At 43.9% G+C, this 15,086-nt stretch overlaps 4 protein-coding genes across 9 annotated transcripts in view; 3 read left to right on the top strand and 1 right to left on the bottom strand.

Annotated features, from left to right (window-relative positions):
• Positions 1-15,086, top strand: part of LOC125771157 (protein yellow-like) — a 486,298-nt gene that overhangs the window by 458,961 nt on the left and 12,251 nt on the right. The gene's annotated exons all lie outside the window — the stretch shown is intronic.
• LOC125771153 (opsin-2) overlaps positions 25-15,086 on the bottom strand; it is a 53,178-nt gene continuing 38,116 nt past the window's right edge. For both annotated transcript variants that reach the window (XM_049441531.1, XM_049441532.1), the window contains exons 5-6: positions 3,926-4,056; positions 25-3,845 (exon numbers count right to left, since the gene is read on the bottom strand). In XM_049441531.1, the coding sequence (XP_049297488.1) occupies positions 2,905-3,845; positions 3,926-4,056 (1,072 nt within the window). In that variant the 3' untranslated portion in view covers positions 25-2,904. The remainder of the gene's footprint in view (positions 3,846-3,925; positions 4,057-15,086) is intronic.
• On the top strand, positions 7,463-8,525 carry LOC125771191 (uncharacterized). The gene has a single exon (XM_049441583.1). It carries the CDS (start codon positions 7,656-7,658, stop codon positions 8,388-8,390), a length of 735 nt encoding a protein of 244 aa, XP_049297540.1. The 5' UTR covers positions 7,463-7,655; the 3' UTR covers positions 8,391-8,525.
• LOC125771165 (uncharacterized) lies at positions 10,527-13,838 on the top strand. The gene has a single exon (XM_049441554.1). It carries the CDS (start codon positions 12,344-12,346, stop codon positions 13,634-13,636), a length of 1,293 nt encoding a protein of 430 aa, XP_049297511.1. The 5' UTR covers positions 10,527-12,343; the 3' UTR covers positions 13,637-13,838.

The raw sequence follows: 15,086 nt of genomic DNA, 5'->3' as shown, positions 1-15,086 counted from the left end.
CAGTAAAATATCAACTATCAATAGTTGCTTAGTGCTTTGTGACTGTCCACGTTTAACCATTTTTTAAATATATCATTGACTTTCTCGGATAACTTCACTAAACACTAACAACACATTTATGTTTGCTTTTAATAATGTTGGCAAAAACTACTTTGCTTCGTTGAATGAATATCGGTTTCATACCAACAGTTACGCCTTGTTATTTCGGTTTGTATTGTTTGCTCTGCTATGTAGCATCGATGTGTATATGGAAGAGTTTTGTTTTTCTTTGTTTTGTAACAGAAAACATGCACTGATTTTGTTATCCTTTCCTTTTCTCTGCATATTAGTAGTTTGATAGAACATGTGGTGAAACAGTTTCTTTGACGCCAAATGCTTCCGGTTAAACAAACATGCACACGAACCATCGCTTTGTACTTTCTTTTGCCTCAGTTTTATACTTTCGATTTCTCTCTTGCATCAATCTAAGCTCGTTTACTATCATTCTCTCATCCTTGCATTCATTTTCTTGATCCTTAATCATCTTCTTAGCGTCTTGGAAGTGATTTGTATTTGTTGTTTGAATTGAATGCAGCTAAACAACAACAAAAAATATTGGTGAAATTTGTAGTTAATGAGTCTGCTATTGTTTATCGGTTGAAATAATGCATTATCTGTCGTTTGTCTAGCCTAGTGGTTTTAAAAAGGTTCAGCCAATTGGGTAAAATTAAGGCACAATTTTTTCAGTAACGTTTCCTTCAGCAAACCATTTTCAATTCCATCGTTAATCCATGTTGCACTGATATTTTCGTATCGCAACGTTACACCCGATGGAAGAAACAAAAAATCATGAAAGCTGAAATTTTCCCCAAAGCTTTCTCCACCGAAAGCTTACGCCATTTGTAAATTCTGGATGTGTGTGGTTATGTGTGTGTGTGACACAGTTGGAAAAGCTTTAACGTACGCTTAAAGCTTCGTTGTGAGTTATACTTAAAGCTTACACCGAGGAACAACCCCGTCGTTTCCTATAACGGCGTGAGTTTTCTTAGTAGTGAGATTCTAATAACAAAGACATCTTGAGTAACGTTATCCTACGTAGCTGCATCTGTTTGGACATTTACTAAATGTGCCATTAACTGTTCTATAATTGATCCTGCGTGGGGAAAATATAACATCTATGGCGGCTTACCACACCTTGCACTAATGGTCTATTTTTTCGTATTCAATGCCTTTTCTTTTCGGTGATTCTGTGATCTAGTGTTTTAACAGATATATAGATGTGAAAAGTAACAACTCACACCGAACACACAGGACGCGTAAACGACTGGATCAGATGGCGTCTCCTTCAATCGATAAACGAACTCTAGGGAATGAATATTCATCCAACAGTTGGCCCTTAGCTCACGACAGGTCGCCTCCTGAGATGCTTCCACTCCGTAGCAGAAGTGCGATGGCATCAAGATTTACGACCGTTGCCGGTACACAGTTGTTGGTTCAATTGCCGTGTACGAGAAGAACTATTTCCCGGCTAGCAACAGAAGCAACCATTTCGAACATTACCACAACGGGTTAATCGGCGGACGGTGGGAAGGAAAAACTACTTTGTGGACAGACGAAAAAAGGGGCAGATTTTAGCTGAACTTTGCACCACCCTTAACCAAGGTTAAGAGTAGCTTAACGATTACCGCGGTTCCACCATAATTCTTTTTTTTTCTTTTTACGAATTTCACTTAACATGATAACTTCCGGGGGAACTTTACACGGTGGTAAAAACAACCACTTAATCATGTTTTGCACCCTCGTCACACCACAATGGCGCTATGGCTGTCACCATTTACTGGTTGGCCACTGTTCGCTTGAGTGCGCCGTCCGAAAGCTCCCAAACCGACACTCAGCAAAGTACTATTTAAGGACGCAGTTTTCTTTAACATTCTTCGTACCGGTATGCGCTCTCTTTTTCGCTTGTATCTCACCCTAGATTGCCCTTGTATCGATCTCGCTCTTATCTTACAAATGTCGATAAATAACGGATAGCGAAACAAGAAGACAGACATAATAGATTTACGGAAAATACTATTGATACTAGCAATGTGTCTTTGCTTCACTTTTTCTCCCTTCTCTGGTTTTGGTCCTTCGAACCGGAACCTATCACAAGAAGCGCAACGTAGGCAACAGTGCCGTGTAGAATGAAAGAGTAACCAACAATCAATCTGTGCTGGAAAAGTTTAGCGAGGAACACGGAAAACAGGCGTAAAAAACGTTTCAACGTTCGATGATGCCAAAAACAATGTGTTATTTTACGACTATCTTAACTCATTCAATCGAAGTGTAGGAAGTGTGGGGTATAGTAAATGTTAGATTAGAAGCAGCTGAAAAACAACTTCACTGAAACAGAAAAAATGAATGCATGATAAAGAACATTGCTTCATCTGTGCCCTTGAGACGGCTTTGGTCTTAGTTTTTCCTGTCTACTGCCGACACATTTCTATGAAATCATTACGCCTTTTACGTTCAGACTTGAGTTCTCACTTTTTTACCCCGACGTTCGTTTGTCAGTTTTATCAGCCATCTGCTGACGCCAATTTGACACGTGCATATGAAATCTTAACCTTATGTACGTACGCGTCTTTTTTAAACGATGAATGTATTCCACTTTTGCTTCCTCAATTTTCTACGTCTCCGTATTCATTCAATGAGCTTTACTTGTCGTGTTACTGTAATGAGCGGTACCATCAGTTTTCCGGTAATTTTCTATGATTACGACGCTCAACAGCATTCCTCCATTCAGCCAATTCTCCCATTACCACCATCGTCGTTCGTGTTACTCTTTGTTTGTTTCTGTCGCTACCGCTATCCCTACACGAAGGCACTGTTTTCGTAGTCGTCCGTTACGCGAAGGAGCTGAACTCCTCGCCGGCAGCACTGTTACATCTCGAGCGATACCTCGAGCGATGTTTCATCGCCGTTGGAGAGCTGCTTCTTGAGTGCCTTAACGCCACCACCGCTACCGTTACCACCGGTGGCATTCATTCCGCCCATACCCTTGGCTGTGATTAGCCGACCGCTTCTTCCGGTACCCCGCACAGAAGCAGTATTACCACCGCCCGGGGCACGTCCGACACCACCGGATTCATCGCCGCCACCATCAGAGTCGCCGCCACGCGACGCACCCCGGGTATAGTGTGATGTTTGATACTGCGAGTTGCCCTGGTCGGCACCACGGTTACAGAACATGCGCTCCAACATCTGCCGGTAGCGAGGGTGATTCATGGCATAAAAGTACGGATCGATCGAGGCCGCTATCTTGGCGAACACTGCAGGTATCATCGAGTTCAGTGGCGTTAGATATTGCTCGTACCCAAACACACCCATCATCGCAACCACGGCGTACGGTGTCCACGCGGCAAACCACAGTCCAATGATGCCCACCACAACACCGGCCAGCTTAACCTCCGTCTTGTTCTTACTCTTGCTGGACTGAATAGCATTCGCATTGATGACGGCCATAAGGATCCGAGCGTAGCAGTAGCTGATGATCACGAACGGTAGCAGCCAGGCGAACAGGAAGTAAACGAACATGAAGACACGCGCCTTGTACGTGCGGTCTAGGTAGTCGAAGCTGCATGCCGTCAGATATCCTTCGGCCGTGTAGCGACTAAGCCCAATCTCAAGCGCAGGGAAGCTGGCGAAGAATAACCCGTACGCCCAGGTGAAGGCAATCAGGATGTAACACTTCAGTTTGGTCGTTGAACGGTTCGGGTTCAGTGGGTAGACGACCACATTGTAACGATCGATCGAGATGACTGTCAGTGTAGCGATCGCAACAGTACCACCAATTGCTCCCATCAAAGCGTACACCGTGCAGCCTAACAAAGATTCATTGTCGTTAAAAGGATAAATGATTAAAAAAGGCATCAAGCACTATTCTTATACTAGCAATACCTACCAATCGAGCCGAGAGCTGGACCCTGGTGGATACTATTGTAAATGAACAAGGGCGCCTCCATCATGATGATGAAATCTGCCACAGCTAGATTCATAACGAGATAATTTGCTGGTGTACGCAGTGAGCGATATCTGAAGGAGAGAGTAAACAATATGGGGAATACATAACCTCAAAGTTTAACATGTTTAGTACTACAATCTGTCCTGATAATGATCTCTATGTACATTCGTTCTATCGTGTGTACTCTTAGTTAGAATTTTTCTTACATTCCTCAAACCAAGCTTGAATTGATAATACATTTATAATCAACTACCTAATAGTATATCATCACATCAACTGCAAAGATATTTAGAGCAATATGTAAATGCGTTATTTCCACAATACTAAACAGAGCAATCATTACAAGCCACAACACAACATTTCAGTTTTACATGTTAAAGCTACTCTCCGATAGATGGCGCAGCGTACAGAAGAAAGCTTTGGCCACACGAGTTGCGCTATTGAACGTGATTTGAAAACCCTTTAGGATCGAAATAAACAATGATATTTCAGTTATAGCTAAAGTTAAAAAAAAACAAAACTATTATTTATTGTTTAACGAAACGTATCGTAAAATCAATTGCCATTACTAACTTAAAAACAACGAATTTAAATTAAGTTATAGTTCATGTCATCGTACTGCTGCTGTAGACATACATTGAATACAAGCGTTTTATTTTTTTGGTGAACATTTTTTATTTGCTCTTTTCTAAGTCTTGACCCATCGTCTTCTTCTTCGTTAGGCCGATATTTTTATGTGGACTCCGAGGTGTAGACACTACTGCAATCCGAAACACACTTCATAAGGTACGGTTCTATCCATTTCTAGAATTGTTTAGCACCTCGAAGGGACGAACATTACGCCCGGCCGTACCCTGAAGTTCGTCTACATCAGGTTGGACTCGACCCTGCGCGGACGGGGAATCCGGAACCACAGCAAACGTTGTGTCACTGATCGGAGCAGCGCCGGCAAACGATTTGCAACCACGACGACGAAACCCACGAAGTCCTCTTCACAGTCGTCACGAGGTGCGCAGAATATCAAAATCACCAGGGTAGCTACATTCTCCGGAGGGTCCCCCTTCGACGGATGCAGCAGCTTCGCGCTGAAGCGAGATCGAACAATCCTGCACACACACGGAGGAGAATTGAACCTGTGGTGCGGTCCGATTGATGTTGTATTCAGCCGTATAGGTCACCGTCATGAGTTGCCATTTGCTTCTCCTTCCTTTCTTCGCACATCCGCACCCAACGGTGCAAATGTAAGGTTGATGCTAACCTTTCGGTTAGCGAAGTGTTGTTGAATTCCGCAGGTTTGCGAAATTCTACCTTGGGGGGAAAGTTTTGTAACGCGTGTCCCCGGGCACGCAGTTTAATGCGTACGGTTCGCAAGAACCGCATGCATTCCAGATTGTTTGCATGTGTGCAAGCACACATACAAACTATAATGCGCTTAACGATTCATCTGACACAAATCCGGAACTAAGGCACCACACTGGCAGGACGAGCGGGGGAGTGTAGAAGGAGGACCAGCAGGGGCCAGAACAAATGTTTCGCGTAGCAGCAGCATCATCGTCGACTTGGCAGCCACATTTCACACGTTTGCAGCACCACAAAATGGGCGTTGGTTGTAGATAGATCGTTGCCATCTGCATAACACAAGTCACGATCCAATGGACGATACAGAAACTCCAACACACACGCACGCACACAATTGCAGGCTGGCAAGATGACAGCAGGAAACCATCTCGCATTTCAGTAACCGATTTGTCGCTCACTCATACGAAGAGATGCTTCGGCGGCCATTTACGCGGAACGTGGATGAGTCATAGCGACGACGCACTTCGGGGCTTATTTTCTTCTGCTCGGTGGCGTCATCCCGCGATCCATCTTAAACTTCTTCCTCGCACTACACGCTCAATCACGGGGCAACAGCGTGGCTTCTTCTTCTCTGCACGGCTTCCCAAGCAACCGGGAGGAATTATGTGGGTCACCTCCAACGGTGTGGAAGAGAGCTTGGGGCACATGCGAGCGTTACCGGCAGTCAACGGGCACAGGATCGTTTGGTGCACAGTGTTGATGTGCGTGATACGTGTACCCTGATGAACGGGAAGATAACGGTTCCACCCGGAAGTTCCATGTTTCACACTAGTGTAATGCACGAGCACGATTGCTGTCCGCACATCCGGTGCACCGACCCAGGGCCCAATTGCAGCCCAAGCAGTAGCCCCGGGCCCGGTTCCGTAGGCGATAACGTACGCCCCAACGCTCTGGTGGAATGTAACAATGGAACTAACATCTCCGCGGCACGGGAGGTCACTTTTATACATTGGCGTTCAGTGGTGTGTGTATTGCACCGTGCACTAACACCACTCATCGATCATCGTCGTGTTGGTGCTTCCGTGTTCAATAGTATTAGTAGAATCATTTGTTTTCCACATAAGTTGCACAATGCAGTCACTCTACTAGGCAAAACATGAACGAACACGTTTCTTCCGTCAATTGAAGCAACTTTACACTTTTTAGGAATTTGTCACTATCATTACTGTTTCTGATGAACATACCGACGAATGACACGATACGATAATGTTATAAATGATGCGGTTATTCATGTACTCCATTTATGATATTTCAATCAATAAAAACAATTTATTTTTCAGGCGGTTTATCGAAACCTGACGGTTCTTGGTACTCAACCAGTCTTAACGCAATGGCCAAATTGGCAATCAACTGTATCGGTATGTTGTACCCCCACGATTGCATCATGCGCCAAAGTTTGATAACGACCATCGGGTAAGCCATGGCCGTATAGTTTTAAATCACACAAATTTAACTAAACCGGAACTCGTTCGATAACGCTCGTGCACTTGTGCGCTAATCACGATCGATCTTACACTGGAGGTGTGTTCATAAGAACTAAAGGCATGAAGCAATGGTCAAGCATCTGCATCCCCTCGTAGGTCTATACACCTGATGCGAAACAAAAACGAAAGAAAGCAAGATGATAAAACCCTACCCTTTCTCTTGAGCGATCGGAAGGGGAAGACACTACATATGTGGCGCTAAGTGGGCCAATAGAATAATTGAATGATGAGGTGCGAACGATCGAATGATAAATAGAAGGATAAACAAATACAACTATCACCCCTATTATTGGGGGATGATTAAGATTTCGCTCGTTTTTAGAACATAATTATGCGTCCCATAGATATTTTAAATAATTAAGATCTTCTCTTAGAACAATACCATTGCGTATGCTGTCCTGATGTATCAGTTAAGATTAACCATCAATGCAAGTGCTTTATTAATTGATACATCTATTAACTGTTCATTACATTCCCCATTTTCCACATTAAAAATGCATTAAATGATATCAAGCGGCATGATTCATTGGAAATTTCAAGACGTTCCGTACGTTCAAAATCAAGCTTTGTGTGTGGTTGTTCTATGTCTAATGCCGGCTGGTTTTTCGGTGTGTCACTGTGGTTGTTGAATCTTTGCACCGTGGTTTTGCGTTTGTATCAATTCGCATCAACTCACACAAAACCAATACCACTGCAGATGCTCCACTCGTCGAGTATAAAGATATACCGGCAAACAAAATCGCCCGTCCGTTGTGATTCACTCGTCGTCGAATCGGGAACACAAAGTAACCGTCCACCGACAGCAGCACATCCGCAAGATCGACATCATGGCCGCAGCACAGTTGATTGGAACAATACCGGAGTTTTACAGTAGCTTTGACGATTGGAATGTGTATTACGAACGGTTGGACCAGTTCTTTGAGGTGAATGAGATCGTGCCGGAAAAGCGTAGCGCATTTCTGATCAGTTGCGTCGGCAGCCAAACATATAAGACCCTGCGGGATCTGTGTCACCCGTCGCTACCCAAGGACCGTCCGTTCGACGAGCTCTGTGAGCTGCTCCGCAAACAGTTCAGTCCCCAGGTGGCAATTTTCCGCGAGCGGACATTGTTTTACAACGCAACACAGAGCGTCGGGGAAAACGTCACCCAATGGTACGGACGGTTAAAGAAACTTTCCGTGGACTGTAAGTTCGGTTCCAACCTGGAGGCGATCCTGTTGGACAAATTCATTACCGGACTGCGACCGGGACAGGTGCTGGATCGGTTGTGTGAGGAAAATGAAACGCTTCGGCTTGAACAGGCACTTGACATCGCTATCAATAAGGAGTGTGCCGTACGGGAAACAGCCTATCTAAATCCGGCCGCAAACCCGCCTGCTACTGATACCTGTGCACGATGTACTTGCGGTGGAGCCGTCGCACCGAGCGAGGATGGATCGCACTGTGGCGAACAGGCGAAAGGGCGCGGTCAAGGACGAAATCGGAACCGAAGAAGAAATGCAGGGCGACGTCATGGCGACAAGAAAGCAGAAGACGAAAATCAGTCACAGGATGGAAATTGAGAAGGGCGAGGAGTAGTGGGGACTAAACATTCAGGGTGGGATAAAGCTATAAACAACTGTTCGAATAGGTTGATAAGAAGAATCGTGAGAGTATTTAATAAAAGCTTATGAAAAGTATTTTTAAACATTATACAAGATGGCCTCTTAACTGAACGTTTTGCAAAATAGCACACGAAAGAATGAAAACGAAACAGTGACGAAGAGCATTTTTACGACCTCTACCAAATCAGGTTTTGTTGCTAATTTCGTTCACAACCACATTTGCTGCACCAAGGGGATGAATAGTGTTGGTGCATACATTTACCATCTAACGAAACGGAGCGGCTTAACCCGGGGCCAAGGCCTTAAACCGGCTTTTAAAAATGCGCTGTTGTGAGGTGAATCTCACAAAAAAACGTCATTTGCAACTAGAAAGTAGCACTTCTGGAGTCATCGCGTTGATTTATTCACGATGGGAGAAGGCATTGTGGAATGGATTTCAATGGCTTATAGAAACGAGGGAATTTAGCTACCCACTGAACGAGGTAAATAATTTTTTTTGAGACAATTACCGCTATTGGGTGGTGTCCCGGACATTTCATATGAATTTTCTCTTCTGTTGCTATTATTAAAATAAGACAACCGAAAGGAAGCGAATGAAACTGGGTCCATTTTATCATTTAGATAGGATGTTTTCCACAACGAAACGCGTCATAGAATGCTAGAACTTTGTTGTACAGAAAGGTACATTATTAGAACCATTTAATCGGACATATGGTAATCAATTACGCTAAACAACGTCAAGTTTTCCTAGGAACTACAAGTACTTTCGGTAGAATTAATGAGCGTTCATTTGTAATGAATTAAACCTTGTTGTGCAATTTGTAGACTGAGTCATTATCTGTTTGTCACTTCGTTGCATATTAGAGTCTATTAATATAGTTGTAATGACATATAATCTACGAAAAGCAAATGATTTTCATCCCATTATACAACAATATTTTGCGTTGTAAAAATTTCTTTGCAAAATACACAGCAAGCAGATTTTAATTGCTAAGAAGCTTATCTTTCCTTAGATAAAAGTAATCTCCTCGTGATATGATAAAGTTTTTTGTAAACTTCTGCACCACAGAATCAGGGCATGCAGGGCAACAAAATTCTCATTTGGCAGCGAGTCAATTGGCATGAAAAGGGGTTGCTATTGAGTCATTTTACTTTTAAAGCATTCGTCGAACGCCGGCCGGTTTGGGTTGGTGTGTGCGTGCGGCCAACCATCCATCGATTTTGCTTCAAGTTCAACGGCGCATTAGTCGACGATGATGTCATCCTCCGCTGTGTACCACACAGTGTAGCGAAGCACGCACTCACACTGGCCACTGGGAACTGTATTGCGTCGTGTATCCGTCACTGGGACCGGTTCCACGAACACAGCCACGCCACTTGACCTAGGTGGGGATCCGCACACCAGTCGGTTATAAACGTCTTTCACACTCGTTCACAAGCGTTCAGTACGCTTCACGTCCACGGACCAAGCTCTGAAGTAGTTCGAATATATTTCGTTTTGCGGGAAAAGTTGCGAAAGTTCAGCTTCAAGATGACTGGTGTAGCAATGATCGGTTCGATTCCGGAGTATAACGGATTTTACGACGATTGGAATGTGTACCAGGAGCGATTGGAGCAGTTTTTCGAGGTGAACGATATCCCGGAGACGAAGCGCACGGCGTTGCTCATCTCGGTCATCGGCAGTGACTCGTACAAAACGCTCCGGGATATGTGCCATCCGGTACTGCCCAAGAGTCGTACCTTCGAGGAGCTGTGCGAGTTGCTGCGCAAGCAGTACAGCCCTCAGGTGGCCGTGTTCCGCGAGCGAACCACCTTCTACAATGCCCGGCAAGAGCAGGAAGAAACGGTGACGATGTGGTACGGACGGTTAAAGAAACTGTCCGTCGATTGCCGGTTCGGCGAGAACTTGGAGGCAATATTGTTGGATAAGTTCGTGACCGGACTCCGTAGCGGTATGATCATGGATCGGTTGTGTGAAGAGAACGAAGGCCTTACGCTCGAAATGGCACTGGAGCTGGCGGTGAACAAGGAGTGTGCCCTGAAGAGTGGTGCGGCCGGCGCTGCCGGGATATGATAATTTCTAGTTATGGTTATAGTTGTTTAAGCATATGGTACGATAATTTGTTGGCCACTGTGAGATGGTTCTGTGAATGCATGCGCGGAAGTGGTCGGTGGAAAGTGTGTGAAGGAAGTCATACTTAAACTAAGCATACCTTTATACATTGCTAGTTATTTAAACGTAGTTTAAGCATACGTTAATAAAAGCCTACGATCTCGTTAGATGGAGGCAACAAGTGAAGCCATAAAAATAACACGTGTTCTTATTATTGCTGGATGTGGAGAAGGAGAAGATGCTGGCATTTGACCTGGCATATCCCGATGGGGATATAATTTGGGGAAAGAAAATGGTGTTAGTACAAGAGATGATGGTTGGTGAAGCTGTTGGCGATTTGAATGATTTATGAGACCGCATGAGGCTAAACGAACCAGAATAAATCTAATGAATAACCGCTGCTAGGTGTGGAGATGACTTCACACGGTTCCATGATTGATAAGTGACGCTTTAACATCTCTCTCTCTCCCACTACACATTATGTACGCACGTGCCTGAATCTTTCGCTTTAATGACGTGACACGTGACAACTACCGTGAGTAGAACATCCACTGACGAATTTATGTGTGTGTGTGATTTTGTACGTGTGTGACTCCCAACACCTGAAGCATGAATGACGGTGCTAATTTAATTCTGCTCAAAATTGTTGAATATTGCTCAAAAACACTTTAAAGTGAAATCGGTTTGTAAAATGGCGGAAGGACTGTTGAAAAAAAATAACAAACCACGAAATGCTGGTGTAATAATGGATGATGTTCCATTTGTTGGTTGCATTGAAAGCCGCGGACATGTTAAAACTCGCGTATCATTGTTCACGCCTGAGGAAATTCGCCTGTAGAATATTGTTCGCGTGTGTGGTTGGGGAGTTTCGTTGTGAGTCCATTGAAATAGCGATGATGAGTCAGGCGGGAAGTATTTTATTTTTGTAATAAACAAATGCTGTAATAAATTAACTTCACCATTGATAATAGACAGTGCAAATGATAAGCAGCGCTAGTGGGATGAACACATGACGTCAGTTTGACGATAAGCACGACATTCTTTAACAGTGCTGATGTAAGTTTCGACAAGTTTAAACACGTTGGGACAGGCTCCATCAAGATGCACCATAACGTGATGCAATCTTTTTCCTACCTTCACTACTACAATCAAACTATTCCGCCCTTATGTACTGCACATTGCTAGAAAACATGAAAGATCACGATTTTCCACCCCTTCATAAATGACGATCTTCCTACTGTATGACCTCCACACAAGAACTCCCCCTTCCCATTATGAAACCAAAAGCCGGTCATTATCTAAGCACGCACCACCTAGCATCCCCCTACCAACTCTTTTTTTCATGCGCACTATTAGTGGACGATTTCAGGAAATAAGATTAAACTCCAACACTGACGCAATCGCTATGTGTGTGTGGTGAAATTGGACACGATGACTCATCAACAATGTCATTGCCTAGTAGGGTGGTGGGTGGCGGTATTGGGAGGTGGATCGTATGATTGTATGCGTTATGCCGGTAGGACAGTGGATCTAAAACAAAAACAAACAAGATAGGCGAACGGGAAAGTAGCATCGAGTATATAAGCTGACTGGAAGGGCAACCACTGCATCAAACAAGCGTTAACATTCGATTGTTGCAACAAACAACGTCGCAAATACAAACGTAAGGAGCGTGAAGTAAATCAGCAACCGGTTCAGCAAACATCTAGAGAAAAGCGCCAGTCAACAGCAAGTGCCAACAGTGAAGAGAAGTTCTCCAAAGTGCTTACAATAATTGCAGAGTTGCAGTGCAAGAATCATGGCGACACAGACACCCACTATTTTACCGGAGTTCCACGGTGAGACGGACGATTGGAAAGTGTACCAAGAGATATTGGACGAGTTTTACCGGGCTAATGGGATCGCTGGACAGGATCGAGTACCGGTACTGATCAGTGTGATCGGTAAGGCAACGTACGGGACGCTGCGAAGTCTCTGCCATCCGGCAGCACCGAAGGACATGACTTACGAGGAACTGTGCGGTGTGTTGGCACGCCAGTTCATACCGGAGATTGCCATCTTCCGGCACCGTGTACTGTTCTACCGTGCCGAACAACAGCGTGGCGAAAGCGTAAAGGAGTGGTACGCCCGGCTAAAGTCTTTATCGATGGAGTGCATGTTTGACGAGAGCCTGCTAGAACCGCTGATGGTGGACCGGTTTGTGATCGGTTTGGTACCGGGACCGGTGCAGAACAGTCTGTACAAGGAGCAGGCTGATCAGTTACGCACCATTGACCGTGCAGTCACGTTGGCAGCATCCAAGGAAGCGGAACTGATGCAGGAAAATGGAGACGAGGAAATAGCGCGTGGTATCGCCGGATTAGCGATTGATGATGCGAGATATGGTAGACGACATCGGCGACATGGAAAGCATGCTCATATGTTTGGCCGCGAACATGGACGGATCGATGGACATGGTCGACACGGTAGACATGGCCATCATCACCGCCATGGACATCATGGGCATCATGGACATTATGGACATCATGGACATCATGGAGTTCATGGACATCAGGAACATCCGATCCGTCATTTCGGACCACCGCCCTTTGGTCCGGGACCATGGACAGGTGGCCACCATATGCGTGAAATGACGGCACGGTGCCATGGAATGGCGCCCGGACCGTGGATGGGTGGACGCAAGGGAAGAAGCGGTGTACCTGTGTTCCCTGGTATGATGGAAGGCTTTGGCCGGCACGGACGCCCGTGTGGAAAATGGAGCAAGCGACACCATCATCATCGCAGAAGTTCGTCTTCGAGCAGCAGCAGCAACAATTCCAGCAATGATTCAAGCTCATCGTCCAACTCTGATTCGGACGTGACTACTGACGAGGAGGTTAAAAAGCAATTTCAAAAGTTTCTGCGTCGTGAAATGGCTGCGCACGGTCACAAACGACATGGCCGTGGACGGCACCATCGTCATCAACATCAACAAGATGAGAATCAACAAGATCGACATGGAAAACGAGGCTGTCGCAAAAATCGTAAGCAGCAGGATGAACCAAACGCACTGGCACAAAAGGAACAGGTTTCATCCGATGATTCTACGTAACTGGAGCTAAACTGAATGAAATGAACTCTAGTTCGAGTTCGCTACATTTTCAAATTAATTTGAATCACTATAATCTCATCATTACTCCGGTGTTATTGCTAACGGGTTACAGTTACTAATCAAGCCGTCAACAAAAAAAAAAACAACAAAAGTGATAACAAAAATGTATAAACAAAAAAAAAACAAAAAAAAAAAACAAAAAGATGGCGAATAAAACAAAAAGAAAAAAGGAAAAAAATGTCGAAATACTGAAATTAAAAGCTTTTCTTTGCTAATGTACAGATCGAAAGAAAAAATGGAAATCGAAATGAAATTTGTTTGTTGACAACAATGTTTCTTAAAGCTAGACGGGCGAATGTATCGAAGCCCAAAATCGATTTGATTGATTATACTTGGGCTGAATGACTTGGGATTGTACTGCTTAGGGAAAGCACAAGAAATAAAAGGATATACCGGTTGCCTCTTCCGTCGGAATACAGCGAAAAATATGAAATTTGTTGTTTGTTCGGGGTTCTTTTAAGAACAAGTTTTACGAATTCGCTTTTCACTTGTTCCAGAAACTTGTTCGCTTCGTTATCGGTCGGAGTTCAGTAAAAGTTTACAAATTGAGAATCTATAAAAACAAGCTGACAAAAGAATTAAAAAAAATGCTCCACACTTCATTGAGCAGTTCATTCTTTTTCTTGTCTGCTCTACCAATTGCTTTCGTCCATAAGCTAGACGAGTCTGTCATGTTTACCGTGTGAGCGTTTGTTTGGTTTTCTAGAGTTTATTATTTTTCTGAAGTAAGTTTTTCCTGTAAGTAATCTATTCATCAAAGAACCGAAAGCATATCTAAGACCAAATGGGTTCTTCGTCATGGGCCCTATAAAAAGAAAGTTAATTCAAGAGAACAATATGATCAACAGATTATTCGATGGACCCACAGAGGAAGAGGCAATAAAACATAAAATTTTAGCACCGACCAATTGTTTTGTGTTTGCTTTTCGCCTGATTTAACGTGTTTGGAGTTTTACGAACGAACTCTCACCAGTTTAATTTGAATTTTCCATTGAAATAAATCACAACGCAACATTGTTGCCTACTTTCAGGCGTTTTTCAAACAATCGTTTTTCAAGGGAAACATATATCTCACACATGTAAAAAAGCGAATCGACAGAATGCTTGAAGATGAAAAGCAGTAAAATAATACAACCAAGCTGAACAGTTTATATAAATAGTACTAGGAAACTAAACAGGATATTTGTAGCAAACTTTAAAAACATCTGCATTTCACGGAACATTTGCATGAGAGCTCATTCTCTGGCTTAATGAACGTGTATCGTATTTGTTCGGACCAACGCAGGTACATGTGAAGGTTAGTTTAAATTGCAATTTAAAATTTGTTTGCATAAACATACCGAGCGTTTAGTAATGTAGGAATTTCCTTCGTATTATTGTTCAGCTACAA

Source organism: Anopheles funestus, chromosome 3RL (assembly GCF_943734845.2).
Source record: "Anopheles funestus chromosome 3RL, idAnoFuneDA-416_04, whole genome shotgun sequence".
Classification (NCBI taxonomy): Eukaryota; Metazoa; Arthropoda; class Insecta; order Diptera; family Culicidae; genus Anopheles; species Anopheles funestus.
Note: the sequence above shows the minus strand (reverse complement) of the source record. Positions and strands in the feature narration are given on the sequence as shown.

Coding starts and splice junctions, on each gene's coding strand:
- LOC125771191 (XM_049441583.1), top strand. CDS start 7,656: ATGGCCGCAGCACAGTTGATTGGAACAATACCGGAGTTTTACAGTAGC.
- LOC125771165 (XM_049441554.1), top strand. CDS start 12,344: ATGGCGACACAGACACCCACTATTTTACCGGAGTTCCACGGTGAGACG.